The sequence below is a fragment of the Haliotis cracherodii genome, unplaced genomic scaffold, assembly GCF_022045235.1.
Source record: "Haliotis cracherodii isolate W230 unplaced genomic scaffold, xgHalCrac1.p SCAF_20, whole genome shotgun sequence".
NCBI lineage: Eukaryota > Metazoa > Mollusca > Gastropoda > Lepetellida > Haliotidae > Haliotis > Haliotis cracherodii.
In genome coordinates, this window is record NW_027266276.1 from 5,712,528 (window position 1) to 5,735,883 (window position 23,356).

Consider the following 23,356-nt stretch of genomic DNA (forward strand, 5'->3'; position numbering starts at 1 on the left):
TAATAATAATACCAGTAAATATCTTCAGGATATTTCTTGCCAAATAATTTTCATCTTGCTAACTATCAAATGATATTCATGATATTTATGTAGTTGGAATATCAATAAACATATAATGTATTTGATGGTGAGGTGAAATGGGGTTTCATATTGCATTTATATATGCACTTATATGCATATGTGTGTGTGTGTGAGAGAGAGCTTGTGTGTGTATGTGTGTGAGAGAGCTTGTGTGTGTGTGTGTGTGTGAGCATGTGTGAGCGTGTGTGTGTGTGTGTGAGAGCTTGCGTGTGTGTGAGCATGTGTGTGTGAGCGTGTGTGTGAGCGTGTGTGTGTGAGCATGTGTGTAAGTGTGTGTGTGTGAGAGAGAGCTTGCATGTGTCTGTGAGCGTGTGTGTGTGAGCATGTGTGTAAGTGTGTGTGTGTGTGAGATAGAGTGAGAGCTTGTGTGTGTGAGCGTGTGTGTGTGAGCATGTGTGTAAGTGTGTGTGTGTGTGTGTGTGAGAGAGCATGTGTGTGTGTGTGAGCGTGTGTGAGCATGTGTGTAAGTGTGTGTGTGTGAGAGAGAGAGCTTGTGTGTGTGTGTGAGCATGTGTGTTCGTGTGTGATTGTGAATGTGAGTGTGTGTGAGAGTGTGTGTGTGTGAGCATGTGTGTAAGTGAGTGTGTGTGAGAGAGAGCTTGTGTGTGTGTGTGAGCGTGTGTGTGTGTGTGATTGTGAATGTGAGTGTGTGTGAGAGTGTGTGTGTGTGTGTGAGCATGTGTGTAAGTGTGTGTGTGTGTGTGAGAGAGAGAGCTTGTGTGTGTGTGTGTGTGTGTGTGAGCGTGTGTGTGTGTTAGCATGTGTGTAAGTGTGCGTGTGATTGTGAATGTGAGTGTGTGTGTGTGAGCATGTGTGTAAGTGTGTGAGAGTGTGTGTGAGAGTGAGTGTGAGAGTGAGTGTGTGTGAGACTGAGTGTGTGTGAGACTGAGTGTGTGTGTGTGAGACTGAGTGTGTGTGTGAGACCGAGTGTGTGTGAGACTGAGTGTGTGTGAGACTGAGTGTGTGTGTGAGTGTGTGTGTGTGTGTGAGACTGAGTGTGTGTGTGAGACTGAGTGTGTGTGTGAGACTGAGTGTGTGCGTGCGTGCGTGGTAGTGTGACAAGCAGTATTTGAGGTAACATCTTATGGGTATTTCTACACTGCCTTCCAAGCCACAGACCACTCTCCACCATCAGAGCAGTGATATGACCTAAAATACATTGGATATTCTGTGGTTAACAGACATTAGGTGTAGACTTTGATTTAAAGACAAAAGCAAACATTTGACAGTCCCAATTAAAAAAGTACTAGAATCTGTATTTTTCAAAGTGTAATCCCAAGAGTGTAATCCCACATATAACATTTTTGACATGTGATAGTCACATGGGAGAGTACAAAACTTGTTCTAATATGGATTCCTGCAAGTGCTGACGAACGTCCTGTTAGACAGAGTTGAACACAGGAAAATTCTATTCATATTACGACCTTGACCTTTACATCGACACACTATAACCGTGGCAGGATACATGCTTACCCTGTATAGTCATCAGATTCATTACTATTTCTGCATTAAATGGCAACTTACGTTGCATAAAACATTGTGACAAACAAACCATTTTACCCAGTCTATTAGCGGATGTCCCCCTATAACAGGAATCAATTCACCCGTGAAGATGCGGGGTAGAATAGGTCTTCAGCAACCCATGACTTGCCGTAAAAGGCAACTATGCTTGTCGTAAGAGGCGACTAACGGGATCGGGTGGTCAGGCTCACTGACATGGTTGATGCATGTCATTGTATCCCAATTGCATGGATCAATGTTCATGATGTCAATCACTGGATTGTCTGGTCCAGACGCAATTATTTACAGACTGCCCTCATTATTTACATCTGGAGTGGCATTAAACAACACACAAACAAACTAATAACCTGTGTAGGCAGGAATGTCTGCATTGAGTGAGGTGGCCAAATTGGTTTGTGTTCTCATTTTTCAGGGGCCATCAAATTATGGAAATAGAAAACATTCAGGCATATGTAAACGTCCTGGCTATTTTATCACCAAATAAAACTGTTTTGATCTTACATCAGCATTTTTGAAAATGGAGAATTATTTAACTTTTCTTTCCCATCCAATGTCTGTCTAGGCTTTTGTTCAAGGACGGCATTTATTTTAGGCAGGCACTAGTTAGAGAAAAGCATATTATCAAGGCAGCCATTTATTTATTACATGTGGCAGCTGACTAATTATATATTCACAACAGGTGCTCATTCATTGTAATCAAAGCATATGCCTGCCCAGGCTGACATTTTTTCAAGGACTTACGGTACATTTGTTTGAGCTAAAGGTTACAGCTCTGATGTTAAAGTGTATAGAGTCTGTATTTCCCATGAGATAATACTTACAGTGATGCTAATGAGACAACAGCGTATGCTCCACCCAGTGAGTGAACGCTAATGAACATATTGAGACAAATCCTACATCAGGCCTCCATAATGGACTTATTGACCTTTATTTCCACAAATTACTGATTATCTCCATTATTAGCCATCATTATCAAGGCATGTTTGACAAAGCAGTCTTAATCTCAAGACAATGAGTTGTTTGGTAAGCAGCACATCTGACACTGTCTCCTCTGAATGTGAACACCAACGTATGCATAATGAATGAGGCAAATGTTCTATTGTGAAGTAAGTCTTTGAAGAAAAACTGTATTGAGAGCCAGGGAATGAAAGCAAACATCTCCAGATCAAAGGCACAGTCGGGATCACAGAAAACGCCCGCTTGAATATTACCATTCCAAAATTATCAGCTCGTGTTGTGAAATCTGGAGCACTGACCATAAAGATAGAAACGGATTTTGAGAGGAAAATTAGTGGTAGAGAATATTTCTGTGGGTGAAAGGGAAGATGGTTGCAATGATTCACATGAATGAACTTAATGACATTTGTGCTGTGCTAGACATTGCATGTGGTGGCAAAGTCCTGTAGAGACACATCGCAATATGTCCATCGATGAGCTGGTGTGTGAGTTATAAGATGTAATAATATCACTGTTTCTCATCATAAAGATATATTTTCAAACATATTTAGAAGATATTAAAACTTAAATGTATTAAATATATCATACTTGAAGTGACAGAAGTAGAATCAATATTTCTCAAATCTTAAGCTAGTGAGTATATGAAGAATCTCAACCAAGTGTCTTTTGATATCAAATATATCTACACGAGTCGATAAAAGTTTTAAAAAGGCTTGCCGAGGAGTTTTAAACTTTTATCGACGAGTGTTAATATATTTGATACCAAAAGACACAAGGGTGAGATATTATTTATCATCCAACATCATTCTTCCAACTTTTTCAGTTTGTAGACAGTAATAAGCAGTGTCTCAAGTGTAAAAAGTACTGCTAACAGCATTAGTAGCAGAGCCATTAGTGATGTCATTTGATTGTGACGTCATGGTAACCAATGAGGTTACAAGGGTCTGCAATGTAGATATCGGTTGATCTCACCCAAGCCTTATCACCTGTGGGTGGGAGCCAGGATGATAAATGTTGAGTAATGTCTTACACAGCCAACTTCCAGCAATATCTATGCCCTTTAAATAATCAAGTCAGGACCAGAGGGGTCGATAACACGAACATCGATCCAGGGAGTCAGGGTACGAATATACAGAATCAGGTCAGACATTGAACCAATCAATTCCCATGACAGTCTCCAGGGATTTATCAAGGCCAGGTCAGAGGACGATAGTCAGCTCCAAGACTTCAGCATATCCAGTTCAGAGGACAATAGTCAGCCCCAAGATTTCAGCATATCCAAGTCAGAGGACAATAGTCAGCCCCAAGACTTCAGCATTTCCAGGTCAGAGGACAATAGTCAGCCGCAAGACTTCAGCATTTCCAGGTCAGAGGACGATAGTCAGCCCCAAGGCTTCAGCATATCCAGCTCAGAGGACAATAGTCAGCCGCAAGACTTCAGCATTTCCAGCTCAGAGGACAATAGTCAGCCGCAAGATTTCAGCATATCCAGGTCAGAGGACAATAGTCAGCTCCAAGACTTCAGCATATCCAGGTCAGAGGACAATAGTCAGCCGCAAGACTTCAGCATTTCCAGGTCAGTGGACGATAGTCAGCCCCAAGACTTCAGCATTTCCAGCTCAGAGGACAATAGTCAGCTCCAAGACTTCAGCATATCCAGTTCAGAGGACAATAGTCAGCCCCAAGACTTCAGCATATCCAGCTCAGAGGACAATAGTCAGCCCCAAGACGACAATAGTCAGCCGCAAGACTTCAGCATTTCCAGCTCAGAGGACAATAGTCAGCCGCAAGATTTCAGCATATCCAGGTCAGAGGACAATAGTCAGCTCCAAGACTTCAGCATATCCAGGTCAGAGGACAATAGTCAGCTCCAAGACTTCAGCATTTCCAGCTCAGAGGCCGATAGTCAGCCGCAAGACTTCAGCATATCCAGCTCAGAGGCCGATAGTCAGCCGCAAGACTTTCGCATTTCCAGCTCAGAGGACAATAGTAAGCCGCAAGACTTCAGCATTTCCAGCTCAGAGGACAACAGTCAGCCGCAAGATTTCAGCATTTCCAGTTCAGAGGACAATAATCAGCTAAAAGACTTCAGCATTTCCAGCTAAGAGGACAAAAGTCAGCCCCAAGACTACAGTGTCACCACCAATCCATATACGAGGGTATGTCTCTGCACTTAACAGCCAGGTGACAAACCGATGTTCAATAGTCACCACCAATCCATCTCATTGAGGTATGACCCTGCACTAAACAGCCAGGTGACAAACTGATGGTCAATAATGTCAGCTCCAATCCACTGACAAGCTATCTATTACACACAAACAACCACTAGCAGCGCATAGTGTCTATCCATGTCACAGGGTGTGATTGTGATGCTTCACCAGTTCAAACACCTGTTCCACAAAGCAACACTTGTGCTGGGACTGCCAAAAGTCAATGTATCCGTTTAAGATAACGACAAAAAAATGTTCAGAACCACCAGATTGTTTCATATTACTATAGACAATCATGGCATGACAGATTCACTATCTTAATATGAAGGGCTTCTTTTCAATAGAATATCTAAGTGGAACAGGGCCCAGGTCACAGCTCATCCTGGGTGTACGACTTCTTCTCTCAACCAGCCACTGCAGATACCAGATATCAGATTGGTCCCTTTACAACAAGCAGGTGTTACACCAGAACAGATACAGCACCAGCAATAGAAACTAACAGTTTTATCCCACTTGTCCTGATAATGAGCGAGTGAGTATGGTTTTACGCCGCTTTTAGCAATATTTCAGCAATATCACGGCGGGGGACCCCAGAAATGGGCTTCGCACATTGTACCCATGTCGGGAATCGAACCCGGGTCTTCGGAGTGACGAGCGAACACTTTAACCACTAGGCTACCCGACCGCCCCTAGTCCTTATAATGATAACATATAGCAAAACCCCCATAAAGGCAAATTTCGACTTGTCCTTATAATACCTTAATTATTGCTAGGTATGGCAAGGACTATAGGACTAGTGTCAATTTCTAACGCTGAGAAACAGAACGATTATTCACGTAGAAACTTTCAGTGAAGCCTTATCTTGTGTCAGGAATATGTGAGGCTAGATATTTTTTTAAATAGGTTACATTTGATATTTTGCAATAAAATATTTTAGGTATACAATTCATGGCCAGATGTAAACAAGGTGCCAAAGAAAGTCTGGAAAATATTTGATCATGTTTTAAGACTATGAATTGCTACACTTATATACCTAATGTACCAATGTTATATATATGTCTACTGAATTGAAATAAAAATATTTTTTTAAAAAAAGAAGAAAAAAGTCTTGAACCCTCTCAACTCAGTCGGAATCTACCAACGGAACAACAAACCAATTCCATCTCTTAATACGACAAGACACCGCTTTTATCAACTCTTATTCCGTGTTCATATGAGGGATAGTTGATAAGTTCTGAGACTTACAAACAAAGATTTACATAATAGTGAAATCCTTTGTTGTGGACACTACAATATAACATAGAGGCATAGCCAAAAAACTGAGTCAACCGAGCCAATTGTTTTTCTGTGACTTCGGCAAATGGACAAGCTTTGAGGAACGTGCAGTGTACTTGACTGAGTCTGACCTGTGGAGACTGGAATGAGAAGTTGCTGTACACCGAGGGAGCTGGCCGCTGCGGACGCTGCTGCCGCCTGCCCCTGAACGGCAGCTGCCTGCGCCGCCGCTTGACTTGCCAGGAAGAACTGTGGTGCTGCCACCTGGGGCTGTCCGAGAAGCTGGGTCTGACCCGATAATGAGTGGATTGCACCTACACGATAAAAAGTCCAAATATCAACAAGATCATCACAAGATGCTCTGGCAAAGTCTCAAACCCAATCACAAAAGCTCATTTTCTTCAATTATTGAGTTGTTATGTAAAACAGAAACTATACAAAAGATCTGTAGTTTGTCTTGTTCTAATTACAAAATAGCGAAATAGTTAAGTTGTACTTAATCCAAACTAGCTCATCAAAATTATCACACGTTGACTCCAATACTTCGACACAAATTACAATGATACACAAAAAAAAGAATGAAATAGGTTGCAAATTTGACTTGATCATTTTTACAACGAGAAGAGTTATCTCAGCAAGCATTTGACTTACAAATTTGATTAAAAGCATGAGTGAGTGAGTATGGTTCTATGCCGCTTTTAGCAATATTCCAGCAACATAAAGGCAGGGGACACTAGAAATGGGCTTCACACATTGAACCCATGTCGGGAATCAAACCCTGGTCTTCGGCGTGACAAGCGAACTCTTTCAACACTAGGTAACCTGACCGCCCCTGATTAAAAGCATGAACCAATATACGATAATCCAGCCTGGCTACAAGGGCTGGGATAAGTCCATATTTACTACCCGGTTACCCAACCCCTTATTACCCGAGTTTACCGAGGTATCCAACCCCCTATTACCTAACCCTACCCGGTTACCCAACCCCCTATTACCCGACCCTACCCGGTTACCCAACCCCCTATTACCCGAACCCTACCCGGTTACCCAACCCCCTATTACCCGACCCTACCCGGTTACCCAACCCCCTATTACCCGACCCTACTCGGGTACCCAACCCCCTATTACCCGACCCTACCCGGTTACCCAACCCCCTATTACCCGACCCTACCCGGTTACCCAACCCCCTATTACCCGACCCTACTCGGGTACCCAACCCCCTATTACCCGACCCTACCCGGTTACCCAACCCCCTATTACCCGACCCTACCCGGTTACCCAACCCCCTATTACCCGACCCTACTCGGGTACCCAACCCCCTATTACCCGACCCTACCCGGGTACCCAACCTCCTATTACCCGACCCTACTCGGGTACCCAACCTCCTATTACCCGACCCTACTCGGGTACCCACACACCTATTACCCTACCCTACCCAGGTACCCAACCCCCTATTACCCGACCCTACTCGGGTACCCACACACCTAATACCCAACCCTACCAGGGTACCCAACCCCCTATTACCCTACCTGTACCCACTGTAAGCCTCAAGAGATGAGTACAAAATGTGACTGTGAATTGTTTGAACGGAGGGCTGACAAAAAAGTATTTAGATACACTTCCCTACACTATAAAACAATCTGATCACGCATACACTGAAGTTGACTGAAGCTTTATCTTTATTCAAACATTGACAATCGTGTGACTAGCAGACAAGTAGCTATTTGGCTGTTTTCTATGACAGATACTGTGCATACATACTACAGAATCTTTATATTGAGACAAAGGGATGTTATTCCAAACCAATGATATATTAACCTAGATATTTGTTAATCCGGGCAAGTTCTCAGGAAACAAGTAACCAGGTGATATGCATCCCATAATTTATGAAGAAAATTAATGAATGACCTTCACCTTACAATTCAAGTCAAGGTCACTTCAATGGTGGGTACAATTGACCTTGACCTTGTAACTCACCATTTGCTTCTGATTTGGCGTCTGTGACCGAGGACGTTGTGGAGGTGTCTGCTATGGAGGGTACGGACATGAACAAATGGTCGGAGAGACCCAGAGTGCTTCCTGAAGCATTGGGCAGCGAGACAGAGGGCATCGTAAAGACTGACGACACCGGCGCCAGCGGGGACTGTGTGGTGGTGGCTGAGAGCATAACATCCTGGAAGACAAACATGACATATAGTAACCCTGTAGCCATTGGTTGGTGGTGACATGTCATACAGTAATATTGAAGCCACTGTTCCTAGGAACATAACATATAGTAACACTGTAGCCATTGGTTGGTGGTGACATGTTATACAGTAATATTGAAGCCACAGTTCCTAGGAACATAATATATAGTAACCCTGTAGCCACTGGTTGGTGGTGACATGTTATACAGTAATATTGAAGCCACAGTTCCTAGGAACATAATATATAGTAACCCTGTAGCTAATATCATGACATACAGTAACACTGTAGCCATTGGTTGGTGGTGACATGTTATACAGTAATATTGAAGCCACTGTTCCTAGGAACATAACATATAGTAACACTGTAGCTAATATCATGACATACAGTAACATTGTAGCCTCTGTTTATAGGAACACAACACATAGTAAAACTGTAACCAATTGTTGCTAGGAACACAAAAATAGGAACAGAGTAGCCACTGGTAGCATAATATATATTAACACTGCAGCTAATATCATAACAGATACTAACACTGTAGCCACTGTTCCTGGCATATAATATACAGTAACACTGTAGCCACTGATGTAACATATAGTAACACTGTAGGCACTGTTGCTGGAACATAATATATAGTAACACTGTAGCTAATATCATATCAGATACTAACACTGTAGCCACTGTTCCTGGAACATAATACAGTGTTCCCTCGTTATTGCGCCCTTCAATATAGCGCTAACTCGGTTATAGCGCGCGGTAAAGCATGGCTCCCAAAATTTACAAACATTTTCAATAAACTCAAGTTTTCCAATGACACAATGTTTTCCCCCATCTTAGAAAACATTATCAGCTGATAACCGCGATCACTTAACACCGGAAATACCAGTCAACAAATCTGAACTGAAGTATGCAATTTAATCCTATTATAATAATATCTGGTAATATAAAAAAATGTCCATTGTTTATCTGGACTAATGTTTGCAATAAAAATGTTTTAATTATATTCAAAATTTCATTCAATAATGTTTACAATAATTTTGGCGAAATCGTATGCGAAGTGATTGGTAGCTCGCACAACTCACCGTTATTAACAGCAACCATGGTCAGATTACCGCTACTGACGCCTTTACAACTTTAGTTGCAAGAGAATGGATATACATATCATTAATGCCGTACCATGACCCGCTAAAAGTCATATTTGAGGCAGTTTGACAATTTAATGTCAATATAACGTTTTCGCAATTGAAATACATGTTGCGCGTGAAGTCCCTACGGTGACTGGTCAAAATCGTTTCACAGGTAAAACAATATCCTGCATACAATCGGTACCAAAGTGCTACGCTTGTGGTTCTTATAATTTTAAGTATATATGGTGGAAGCTGCAACTAAAATAACACGATATTGGAATATATTATTCCTGATAAAATAATAATTTCAGATACAATTTCTTCCAACTATTGAACCAAATTTCTTTAAAGTGGTATCACTGGGTATGTTTTAACCAAATCACCGCTAGATTGGGAGGAAACGTGTGCACAGCTGATTGCTATTTCCGGCTTAGTTTACGAGAAAATACACACAGTAATCTTAAACTCTGCATATAAAACAATGCCTTTGAGAGCAGGAAATACATTTTTAATGGTAAATCATCATGTCTAGTGATGTTTTATATAAAATTTCATACCTGCTTATTCACCTGAAAAGATACGATGTGTGTGTTGTTTTTTTGAAAGCGCATATTATACTCGATAATTCATTTTTTACATTATGAATCTTAAATAACTTCTATTCTAATCTTTTTTGAAACCCTGAAACGTGCAAAATGGATCGTGTCAGGTAGGCAGAGCATGTATACTGTCTTGTTGGTCATCTACCACCTACGACTCGACCTTCGTTAAACCACTAATCATCTATAACGCTCATCAATTGTTTGGACCCCGAAGGTAGCGTTGTAACGAGGGATCACTGTATATAGTAACACTGTAGCTAATATCATAACAGATACTAACACTGTAGCCACTGTTCCTGGAACATAATACAGTAACACTGTAGCCACTGATGTAACATATAGTAACACTGTACACAATGAGTGCGAGAATTGTAGCATAGAGTAACAGTGTAGCCACTGATTTCTAGAAGTGTAACATATAGTAACACTGTAGACAATGAGTGCGAGAAATGTAGCATAGAGTAACAGTGTAGCCACTGATTTCTAGAAGTGTAACATATAGTAACTAGAAAGTGTTTTTACTCGTAAAAACATATGTCTCCCCCCACTCCCCTAACCCCCATTCATTCGTTTACTTCACGTTAAACCCCATCTCTTCATTCCCACCCTCCATTACTAAATAACAGAGACAAAAATAGAACTCCTAGAAATTTCAAACAACTAATGCGCACCACTTCAGTGCTGGGTTAATGTGTATACAAAGTTTCGCGAAAAAATATTAAACGGTTTCTGAGTTATGGTCAGGAAACAAAGCTTACCCCCATTCAGAGCCTATGTTCAACTTATCTCCATGGAAGAAGAAAAAATAAAAATGTCAAAAATCTCTAAATAGCAAAAGGCACCACTTCAGTGCTGGGTTAATGTGTATACAAAGTTTCGCGAAAAAATATTAAACAGTTTCCGAGTTATGGTCCGGAAACCAAGCTTACCCCCATTCAGAGTCTATGTTCAAGTTATCTCCATGGAAACGAGAAAAAATAAAAATGTCAAAAATCTCTAATTAGCAAAAGGCACCACTTCAGTGCTGGGTTAATGTGTATACAAAGTTTCGCGAAAAAATATTAAACAGTTTCTGAGTTATGGTCCGGAAACGGTGGGAACGCCGACGCCGACGCCGACGGGAACCGTTCCAAAAACAATATGTCTCCCTCCATTCTGGGGGAGACATAACACTGTAGACAATGAGTGCGAGAAATGTAACATACAGCTACGCTGTAGCCACTGATTACTAGTAAAATGATATAAAGTCACACTGTAGCCACTGGTTCTGAGAAACATAATATAAAGTGTTGCAATATACACAAATAATTCCAGCTGTAGTGAGAAGCTATATATTAGAATTGAATATAATGGACAGAAAATGTTAACAGAGTAAAAAATATTTGTCTTATTTAAGCAGGACTAGCTCTCTACTCTGAAGACTAGTTTGTGGAGAGAAATGCTCATGATGTCAATCACTGGATTGTGTGGCCAAAACTCAATGTTTATGGACCACTGTCATAAAGCTGAATTTTCGCAGCGTTAAAGAAATATAATATAACTTCAAAATAATCATTCTAAGGCTGTGTACATGGATGCAATCAGTGACCACAGAAGAATCTCTTGTGCGTATTTAGGCAGACTGGGTCAAAAGTATCCACATACATGTACCTCAGGCAAGTCAGTGTTAATATTGAATAAACTCTCACACAGGGATGAATATTTCATGTCCCAGCAATCATGCTAACACACTAACAAAAGATCACTTGCTAACATAATACCTTCTCTGTGATGCCAAAACCACAGTGAGAACGAGTCGATATGGAAGCAACATGGCCGACAAGTCACGTCTGCTAGATATGACAGGCTGATCTGCCACAAAAGCATCTTCAGTCATACATGGCTACCAGAGCAAACCACAGAACAATAGACATGATAGAGCTTGCCAGTATTTCTCAGCCTGCTGCCTCCTACGTGACTGGGCAATTGTCTGCAGGGTGATGGTATCTAGAACATTGTTGGAAACTGATCATGGTTTTGCTGAGCATGTTCCCTATAACGGCAGGATGGCCCTTGCTCAAATGGAAGTGGATTCCATAGACAACATGTGTGAATTGTTCACTTCAGAGACACAATTATTCCAACAATTTCATTTATACCATAGACGATGGACAAGTTGAACTGACATCAAATCATAACAGTGTTGTTTAATCGCAAATTTTTCATTTTCATTGATAAAGTTTGTAAAAGCGTTGTTCGTTCACCTTAAGCGATACAATGTAGTTTTTTTACCAACAGAAATATAGTTTGATGAAAGTGTAACCTTTACATAGCCGGATTCCTTTCTACTGAATCTTTTTTCTGGTCTTCACAATTTGACTTATCTATGGTCATATACAGTAATCCTCATAAGTCTGTTGTTATCACTTGCATGAGACTGTGGAGACCAATTCTACCCAGAAGATATTCCTCTCGGAAATCAACTTTTTCAGAATCATCCTATGTTAAGAGTGTATGAATTGACACAAGTGCAGCAAGCCCAACAATTCTTAAAGGTTCTACACCTTAAGAAACCATCTAAGGCATCCCAAGAAGTATTAATCTTCTTGTTATACAACATCATCTTTACAAACTCCCATCCTCACTACCTATCAAAAACATTTCATTAAAAATGTTTTCTATGTAATAATATTGTTTTTTGTCCAATATTGCTAATAATAATCCATGATGTAATACTATCTGACCAGGATTATGTCACAGTAACGCTCTAACGCGCCAGCCCCATCCACAGTTGTGCTAAAGACAACAAAATCAGCACCCAATCAATTCCGTTATTGATGAGTATAATCCCTTCACTCATTTCCCCTCTCCCATTCCAGCGTCTCACGCATGTGTTCAATCTTGCGAAATTGACACTGTCACATTTCTCAATAGCTCAAGAGTCGGGCACAAAACCAGCTCTTATTGATTGGGAAAGCCATCTCCGACTGTCATTCAGTGAAATGAAAGATACATTATTTTACAGGGTTGCCTAGCAACTCTTGACAAGGGAAGCTAGGGGAGTATTTCCACAAATTAAAGGAAGTAGTTCTTACTTAAAACTGCAACAGTAGTTGGCAAGCAGTACCTCGGACTGTCAAGAACTTCATCCATCATATGCGACAAGACGATAACACAGATCTTATGTGTATTTTAGATACGGATGATGGTGAGATAAAAGTACACACTTACATCAGTATTCAGAGCATTTCATGCTTTGTAACATCTGACACGAGTGTCGCATAAATAGCTGACACAGACTCCCTATTATACACGTACAACAAAAAAGTCGATATTCAGCTGGGCAAAATGAGTCGACCCCTACACCATAACTAAACAAATGCAACCAAGATAGAGGAGGTTATTTCTAAAACACACATACTAACTGTTGCAACAGAAAAACCATTAGTATCACCCAGCCTATAATGGGCTCCTTTAAAGAATAAATGAGGACATCATGGCTGATATTTATAGTCTTCCAGATCTAGCTTGTCAGTGGGCAAGAGAACGCTTTCAAATGGTGTAAATAATGAATGAGTCAGTCAGTCAGTATGGTTTTACGCCACTTTTAGCAATATTCAAGCATTATCACGGCGGGGACACCAGAAATGGGATTCACACATTGTACCCATGTCGGGAATCGAACCTGGGTCTTTGGTGTGACGAGCAATCGCTTTAACCACTAGGCTACTCGCCATGATATTGCTGGAATATTGCTGGAATATTGCTAAAAGCGGCGTAAAACCATACTCACTCACTCACTCCAAGAGTGGGTTCAATCACAAGTCTTTAAAAGAGTGTGGGATTTTTGACAGACAGTGCTTTGTGAGACCATAAGACATGCAACAAATGTAAGTTGATAGAAGACTATGATTAATTAATTAATTTTAATTAATTAATTAATTAAGTAAATAATAAATCTTTAGAGGTAAAAACAAAACACAAAGTTTTAATAAATATTGAATTTTCATGTATAATCTGTTGTATACTGAGTGAGTTTGGTTTTACGCCGCTTTTAGCAATACTCCAGCAATATCATGACGGGAAACACCTGACAAATGGGCTCCAAACATTGTACTCATGGAGAATCAAACCCAGGTCTTCGGCGTGATGAGCGAACGCTTTACCTACTAGGCTACCCCTCCTTACAAACCCAGGAACAGCTGATCTCTTAGCAGATAATTGACGCAACTGGGCCCAACAAAAATAAAGGAAGAAAAAGAATAGACAAAAAAAGAAGTGTCAGAACTAAAGTTAAAAAGAAAAGGAAAAGAGAAAAAGTATGCAGAAATGAAACACACAGACAAACTATCTCCAGGAACCACCAATCATCTTGCGCTTGAGGATCATACGAATTCACTAGACACATCACCTCAAAGCTAACTGAAGGGATTTGTTAGCAATCTCATCAAGAAAGAAACCTTTCATCTCTCGGTGTTTGTAGTCTTTCCTGCAGGCATCTATTGCTAACATCAAACTCAACCACATTAATGAGAAATGGATCCATTCCAATATTAATTAAACTCAATCAATCAAAAACAAAGGAACCTTCTTTCTTTGCAAGTTAGACTCTTGTCTGATATTCCTCAGCACATTTCCAATCTTGAAATCACAGGGTACGTCGAGGTCATGTATAAGGAGGTGATGTCCATAGGAAAAATTGAACCTTAAAATGTAGTGAGTCTCACAGTCCCTGAACCATATTATTTTCCCTTCCGCCCAGCCCTTACTGCAATGCTGTAGCCCTAAGTGAAGCAAGTCTAGATTTCCCACAGATTCAGGAACCTCCCATCTCAAAGGGGTTCTTTTTCAAATTAAATGTAGCTGTTAGTTTCTATCAAAATTATATATTTTCAGAAACTAAGCGTTAGTCTAATTAAAAGGAGTGAGTAAGTGAGTTGGTTATAATGCTGCTTTGAACAGTATTCCAGTTTCATCACAGCGTGTTACCTTAACTGTGGAGAAAGCCCGAAGTGATGCAGATCTCAGACGTTTACCACTTTGGTGGAACCTGGGTAAGGGGCTGACAAACCTAGAAACATATTGGGGTAAACCGGGATTTGAACCCAAATCATGGCATTCCAGCACAGGCAAGGGATCCAACACTGCACCGCAAAATGCAGCACCTTTGCCAACTTGGCCACCCATGCCCCACTTAAAAGGAAGGGACCAAAAAAAACTGTTACTAGTCTCCAGTATAAGCCTCAGTGACAGGATTGAGGGGAGATTCAGCTTTGCTTTGCCTCGAAGTAACAGAATGAGCCAAAATGGTATAAAAAATTGGTTGACAAACTTGACACCCCCCCCCCCCCCCCCCCCCCCCGGATGATAATTGTCCTGAACTGTGTCACTCAAGTTTCATCAAATTATTTCAATCAGAAGTCAAGTTTGGTGTCTATGGCAACCACATCATAAAGACATTGTTGTACTACTTTGTGCTCTATTCATGTGTTTAACAATATATTCCACTTTTCTCTGATTGGATTTTTTTACCCTGTGTTTGGATTTTGGTAAACCGTACAACCGAAGTCAATTGTTAGCTCTCTGATTCCTCTCCGGCTTTGGGCTCATCATGGTCCTCTAAATGGTCAGCCCCATATTTTTAAATTTTGATTTCAAATTTGAAAAATTAGGAGTATACATGCTTACACAATTATCAAGGTAAAACAGCATTGTCCACTAGTTTGCTGAAATAAATACTTCAAAATAACATTTCAACTTTTTTTAACACTTAAGTAATTTTAAATTCACTTTTGTTATAACTCATCTTTCAAAATCCTGAAAAGAGTTTACTAGTTTCATATTTTGCCTCCTGCATCTTGACCACAAACAAAGACCAACTAACTTTTCCTTGAGACTGAAAACAAAGAAAAATCTCATTTTTAATGAGTAGAGGTCAAAGGAAGGACAGAGAAAATAAAGACATCAGCCTTGCAATTAAATAGAGAATTCTAATACAAGACCCACACTGATGGCCAGCATGTCAAAGGTTGGTTAACCCCTTCAATTTCCCCCCAGATGACAGAGTGAATGGCTCTCAGTGTATGGTCCACTTGTCAGTCATAGAGTTAATCACAGAGCCACGCCTGGCCGTGACCATGGAGAGAGTCCCAAGAGAGTTGCTTCAGAATGGCCATCTTTACGAAACAATTACTTCTCCAGTTTTTACAAAATTTATCTTTGTTGTCTTGTCAAAACATTATTGGATACTTTCTGGAAAATAAACCCAATCTTTCCATGAAGGTAAATTGGGTTCTTGATTGAAAATGAGTGAACTGGTTTTATGCCACTCTGAGTGTATTTTGAGCATAAGTAAAGTATTATTCCTTCCATATTAAGGCAGAGACATAAAGAATAAGTCAGTTGGTATCCATAGCAATATGAAAGAATTGGGTGGTCCTTAACTTATTTTGAGTTGTATATACCGACCGCCATTACATAGCTGGAATACCGTAGAGTGCAGCCTTATGTCATCGTATCCCAACTGCGTAGATCGATGCTCATGATGTCAATCACTGGATTGTCTGGTCCAGACTCGATTATATACAGACCGGCGTCATATAGCTGGAATATTGCTGAGTGCAGTGTTAAACAAAAACCAAGAAAACACGAAGACAAGTACAGCGTTAAAGAACAAACTGATTCAGTTCTATGACTAATATCTGTTTGAGCCCACCCCCAATCCCTCATTCCCACCCCTAACAAAATCAATGACATGGCCGTTCATTCGTCTCAGCTATAACATGGGCATGTACTGTGATATCTCTTCCTCCTGCCCCAGTCCCTCACCTCCACCCAAACAAACAGATGTCCTGACCATCTATCCCCTGGGCCATAACATGTATAATGGACTACACAGGTATCTCTTACAACAGAGGTCACCAGGTGTGACACTTCCTCTTTATAACACTACTCCTCTTTGTTAGGTCAATGCATTAAAGAGGGGTCATGTCAAATGTATTAAGCCTATTTTGAATCGATTACAAAGCCACCGAGCCTGATGTCAACCAGAAGAAGAAGCAGCCAGACAAGACAGCTTCATGAAGAAATGACCAACATCTAGACGGATACAGAAAGTTAGTCAGTTCACTTGAAACATTATTCCGCAAAAAAGGCTCAGACTAGATGTAACTCCCACAATATCCAAATAGCAAAACCTGATACTGAACAGTCATGGAAGTGCAACAACTAAGATCATCAAATAAAAAAAAATATAATTTTTTTTTTTTTTAAGTTTAAAAAAAAAAATTAAAAAAAGGGTTTGTCTTGTTAAGATTCTTCTCAGAGACAGAATATTTTATTGGCAAAACCTAATGCAGAATTCTATGGGTCCGACTCGCCTACGCCACCCAACACACCCACACACACTATATATATATATTCCCTCCTCCACAAAATACAATCAAATGCATGGTCACTAACTGACGGGGGTGGCCATATCATTCCTCCGGACATGAGTGAGTGAGATATTACGCTGACTTTTAGGAATGTTCCAGCAATATCATGGTGGGGGACACCAGAAATGGCCTTCACACATTGTACCCATGTCAGGAACTGAACCCTGGCCTTCGGTGTGACGAGCGAATGCTTTAACCACTTGGCTACCACACCGCCCCTGTAGTGACATGAAACACAGAAGTGTCTAATGACATCAACCAGTGTCACCATCACATGGGAGGAGAGCCCTGATTGATGTAGGTTCCCACTGTGGTAAAACACACTAACAGGGACATCAAAGATGCCAAGCATCAGGAGGAACCAAGAATTCATCCCACCCCCTGACACCTACAGAGATTTGATGCCTCGGAACCTTGGCCACCTGAGCTCCATGATACACTAGTACTTGTCTGACACTCGGAGATTTGAACACTTGATACAGACCCTCGCTGACATTTGACGGGCTGATCAATACTGTGTCAGCTACAATGTCAAAAAAGATAGGATGCTTTCCTGTTAATGACAGTTTGTGAATTATGGCAGAAATAAAACATTTATATAACACTAAGTAAATAGTATCTGTATTTTCTGTGCAAGATCAGTGATTCTGCATCTGTTATAACATTTATACAATACCAAGTAAATAGTATCTGTGTTTTATGTACAAGATCAGTGATTCTGCATCTGTTATAACATTTATACAATACCAAGTAAATAGTATCTCTATTTTGTGTACAAGATCAGTGATTCTACATCTGTTATAACATTTATACAATATCAAGTAAATAGTATCTGTATTTTGTGTACAAGATCAGTGATTCTACATCTGTTATAACATTTATACAATACCAAGTAAATAGTATCTGTATTTTGTGTACAAGATCAGTGATTCTGCATCTGTTGTTATAACATTTATACAATACCAAGTAAATAGTATCTGTATTTTGTGTACAAATCTGTGATTCTACATCTGCTAAAACATTTATACAATACCAAGTAAATAGTATCTGTATTTTCAGTACAAGATCAGTGATTCTGCATCTGTTATAACATTTATACAATACCAAGTAAATTGTATCTGTGTTTTATGTACAAGATCAGTGATTCTGCATCTGTTATAACATTTATACAATATCAAATAAATAGTATCTGTATTTTATGTATAAGATCAGTGATTCTACATCTGCTGTTATAACATTTATACAATACCAAGTAAATAGTATCTGTATTTTGTGTATAAGATCAGTGATTCTGCATCTGCTGTTATAACATTTATACAATACCAAGTTAATAGTATCTGTATTTTCTGTACAAGATCAGTGATTCTGCATCTGTTATAACATCTCATGTCAGTCGTATGTGTATAGCTCACAAACAAATAATAAATTGTACTGATAGTTATTTAGATGTTGACAACAAAACATCACATCAGTGTTTGATACGTTTGTTTGTTTCTTTGTTTGTTGTGTTTGTTGTTGAACACTGCACTCAGCAATATTCCAGCTTTATGATGGCGATCTGTAAATAATCAAGTCTGGACCAGACAATCCAGTGATTGACACTACAAGCATCAATCCATACAATTGGGATACGATGACATGCATCAACCAAGTCAGCAAGGCTGACCACCTGATCCCGTTAGTCGCCTCTTACGACAAGCATGAGTTGATGCCCTGGATCTTCATGGGTCACATCGGTGTTTGAATCAATTAGTAATAATATACATCGTTGAAATACTCAAGAAATTGAACACGGTCACATAATAAATATACTTTGATGAAATAGGAACATTATGCTGAAAAACTTTCTTTATCTCTACTATTTTAGTCACTGTTCACTCAAGGTTCTGATGGCAGGGACTTACTAACTAGGATACAAAACTATGTGTCCTTGACCGGTAAATTGGGAAAAATTGTCACTCAGTTAAGAAAGGTTTCTTAACGTAGCATCCAATCCAAATATGTAAATAAACCACTTCCTCTTCACTGGTCCTGATACCAGTGAAATACAAATCACCTTGACCAAACCATCACAAATGTAATATATTAACATTATTTTAGATTTTGGAATTTTTACTGACATTTGCTGCAGACCTGGGGCTGAATATCGGCCTCTGAGCAGGACAAGATGAAACTGGCATGGGCCTAAAAATTACATTAATTTTGCAAAAAATATTTTGGGTATTGGTGTGTCTTTTTCATTACATTTTCAGGTCAGCCACATATACCAGAGTACATCTTGCATTAACACAATTAAACCATTAATTTTTTTTACTAACAATAACATCAATTCATTGAGTCGAATATGGACAAAGCGTTCACTGGTTTAATACAGATTAGCAGACATGCTCAACAACAGCTAAGCGGCCTATTGAAGGAGATTGGTGAATTGGCATGTGTGCTATGGACAGTTTGATAAAGCCATGTCCATGTTATTGGGGAACAAAGCCCCGAGTCGTGTGAGTGACAGGTGACAGGAGAGCCAGTGTTATTACACCTTTGTCTGCTGGGACAGCAATTTCAGGATTACCACCACACCAGACCTTTGTTGTCAGAAACACTGCATTAGTTAGCATGATGCAGCTTCAGGCTGATTTTCTGTATCAATATATCGATCTTTCCGTTCAGTTTAGAAATGATTCCCATTCCATGAAAATGAGAAGATTGAACCTCGTCATGTGTGACATATGGTCCCAAAGTTATATGAGATGGCATTGGTTTATGTCGCTTTTAGCAAAATTCCAGCCACTTTCACGACAGTTGACCCAAGAACAAGCGGTACACTTTGTATACATGTGGGGAATAGACTCTGGGGGCCTAGATCCACAAAGTGATCTTGGATCTACAACTGTTTCAAACCTATGTTAAAGTATGGGAGTTACGATCATCTTTGCGCTAAGAGCACGGGGCCCTGGTCTTCAGTGTGGACACTTTAAAGGCAGCGATCGTACAGCAGTTTTACTGACGGCACGGGTGTCATCTTTCTGTTCAGGAATCCCAGGGCAGTAAAAAACGTGTAAATAATTGAGTCTTGGCCGGAAAAAACAGCGACTGATTTGTGCATCAGTTCACATGTTGATGACATGCCAAAACACAATCACCCAGGCCACTGAGTCTGACCACCCAATCTATTTAGTTGCCTGGGGACCTGGGGACACAGAATCCCTACAGGGGCCACAGAATCCCAACAGGGGACACAGAATCCCAACAGGGGATACAGAATCCCTACAGGGGCCACAGAATCCCAACAGGGGACACAGAATCCCTACAGGGGCCACAGAATCCAACAGGGGCCACAGAATCCCAACAGGGGCCAAAGAATCCCTACAGGAGCCACAGAATCCCAACAGGGGCCACAGAATCCCAACAGGGACCACAGAATCCCAACAGGGACCACGCACCCAATGAGATTTATAAGGTGAAGTAAACCACCCTTTAAAGTACCCTTGGTCCACTTCTTGCCTACACATGTGAGGAAGACATGTTTTAAGAAAATAATACAGAATGGAAATTATAACATGGTATTCTGACAGTGAAATTGTCATGGCATTGATAGTTGAACTGATACTATAAGGCTTGCCTGGGCCTCAGTAGCTGTTTACCTGTTTGTGAAGGAATTGTCCTGTGTGGATATGTCCTGTGTGAATATGTCCTGTGTGGATATGTCCTGTGTGGATATGTCCTATGTGGATATTCCTGTGTGAATATGTCCTGTGTGGATATGTCCTGTGTGAATATGTCCTGTGTGAATATCCCCTGTGTGGATATGTCCTGTGGGGAATTGTGCTTTGTGGAAATGTCCATGTTGGGACTAGTCCTGTGGGGAAATGTCCATGTTGGGACTAGTCCTGTGGGGAAATGTCCATGTTGGGACTAGTCCTGTGGGGAAATGTCCATGTTGGGACTAGTCCTGTGGGGAAATGTCTGGGCCCTTCTTAAGCTGGATTTAGTGATCATAAAAGGGCTATAAATAATGATAGATTTAATCCTGTGGCATCAAGTTTCCCATTTGGGTGCATTATCTCAGGTGATTCACTTAACGCTATTCATGAAGCACTTCGGATCATGTATGTGGTACAACATATCTTGTTCATCAAGAGGGGAACGGACTCTCACAGATACTTTGTCAATTAGAATTTATCTCAAGATTTAACCTACAATTCTCAAATGTCCCTTTACGCCAGATGTATCAGTCCCTATTGATTCACAAAATGCCTCATTTTACATTATAACGTGTAAAAGCATTGATCTTTCTATTTAGACAAACTAACCCATAGAATCACAATCAAAGATAATGTATGTAACAATAGAAATATGATACCCCAAAATGTATTATTTTTCACCTGACAGAATAATGAAATTCTAATGAATAGGAGGGAAATGCTGACATAATGGGACAATGCTGAGTGGCAGTGTTACAGCTTTGTACAGCATCAACTGCTAACAATATGGCCTGTGGGGTAACAGGTGGCATGCTTACATCATTATAGGACCACAATATGGGGGAGGATGAGGGGTGGGGGGATAAGGAGAGGGGGGCGGTATTGGACAGAGGAGGAGTGAGTGAGTTGTGTTTAACGCCGCTTTTAACAATATTCCAGTTATATCACAGCGTGTCAGCTTAATGTGGGAGGAAAGTCCGAAGTGATGCACGTCCCAGATGTCTACCACTTTGGTGAAACCCACAAGCACGGGTATGGTGCTGACAAACCTTTAAGCGTATCGGAGCAAACCTGGATTCAAACAAAAATAGGTTCTAGTGTGCCAAAGGAATGCAACTCTGTGTAGGGAATTACTGCACCTTAGACGATAGTTTAAGAACACAAAGACTTGAAAAAACTACTAAACTATTCTGGTAGAATTCTGCTCCATAGCTACAAACTTTACACACTTTCTTTACGAATCCACTAGTCTTAAAATTGAATACTGGCTCTAAAAATAAAACGAAGTGTTTTTACATTGTTTTGATAATAAAATTAATCTCAACGTTTTTGTCATTGACTGGAATGCTATAGTAAACCACTGTCTTCTGTCAATTTGTCAATTAAAAAACAGAAACACTTCAGATATTCAAAAAGTCAAATTTAAGTTACTATTTAAAGGACCAGAAAAAGTGAGTCAGTATCTTGTTTATTTCCACCTACCCACCCGATTAAATATCAAATCACCTTATGTTTTGTTGAAAGGTCAAAATACAAATAATTATCAAAGTGCTTTCAACATCTCATTAATGTTGAAAGCATTTTAATATTTATTTGTATTTCAACCTTTCAACAAAACCATTCAGTAATAAAATCCATAAACCCAAAGAAATTTAGCCTGACTTTACTTCTGCATCTACAAAGACTTTCTGACCATTCAAAATCCGACCTTCAGCAACCCATGTTTGTCGTAAGAGGCGACTTAGGTCGAGATCAGGTGGTCAGGCTTGCTGATTTGGTGGATGCATTTCATTGTATCACAAATGCGTGGATCGATGCTCATGATGTTAATCACTGGATTGTCTGATCCAGACTCGACTCCTCACAGACATCCATCTTATAGCTGGAATACTGCTGAGTGTTAGTCCAGTAATTAAAAGGTCCAGGTTCAACAAAATTGACGGAAAAGGTTTATTGCTGGATTTTGGTGCCTTGGCACCTATACATTAAAATAAAAAATAGTTTACCAAAATCGGACATGGGGAACCATCCGAAAATAGGTCAAATCCAAGATGGCCACCAACAAAAGTAATAATAGTCATAAACGTGGAACCAATAACAAAAAACCCATTTATGATGAGTCTATCTATATTAGCTTGCCAGGATAAATGCAAAGGAATGTATATTTAACAATTTTGAAAGGAAAATTCACATAGAAATTTAAAATAATGCTTCAAAATGACGAAAAAGTACATAAATTTGTTAATATCAGTAATTCTTGCAGAACATGAACCGATTTATTAT

General features: G+C 40.0%; 1 protein-coding gene across 7 annotated transcripts in view; it reads right to left on the minus strand.

Moving 5' to 3' along the window:
• LOC139470246 (POU domain, class 6, transcription factor 1-like) overlaps positions 1–23,356 on the minus strand; it is a 102,761-nt gene that overhangs the window by 24,022 nt on the left and 55,383 nt on the right. For 6 of the 7 annotated variants that reach the window (XM_071252576.1, XM_071252578.1, XM_071252577.1 and 3 more), the window contains 2 exons: positions 8,022–8,217; positions 6,176–6,358 (listed from right to left, as the gene is read on the minus strand). In XM_071252576.1, coding sequence (XP_071108677.1) covers positions 6,176–6,358; positions 8,022–8,217 — 379 coding nt within the window. The remainder of the gene's footprint in view (positions 1–6,175; positions 6,359–8,021; positions 8,218–23,356) is intronic. The other variant, XM_071252581.1, reaches the window with a different exon arrangement.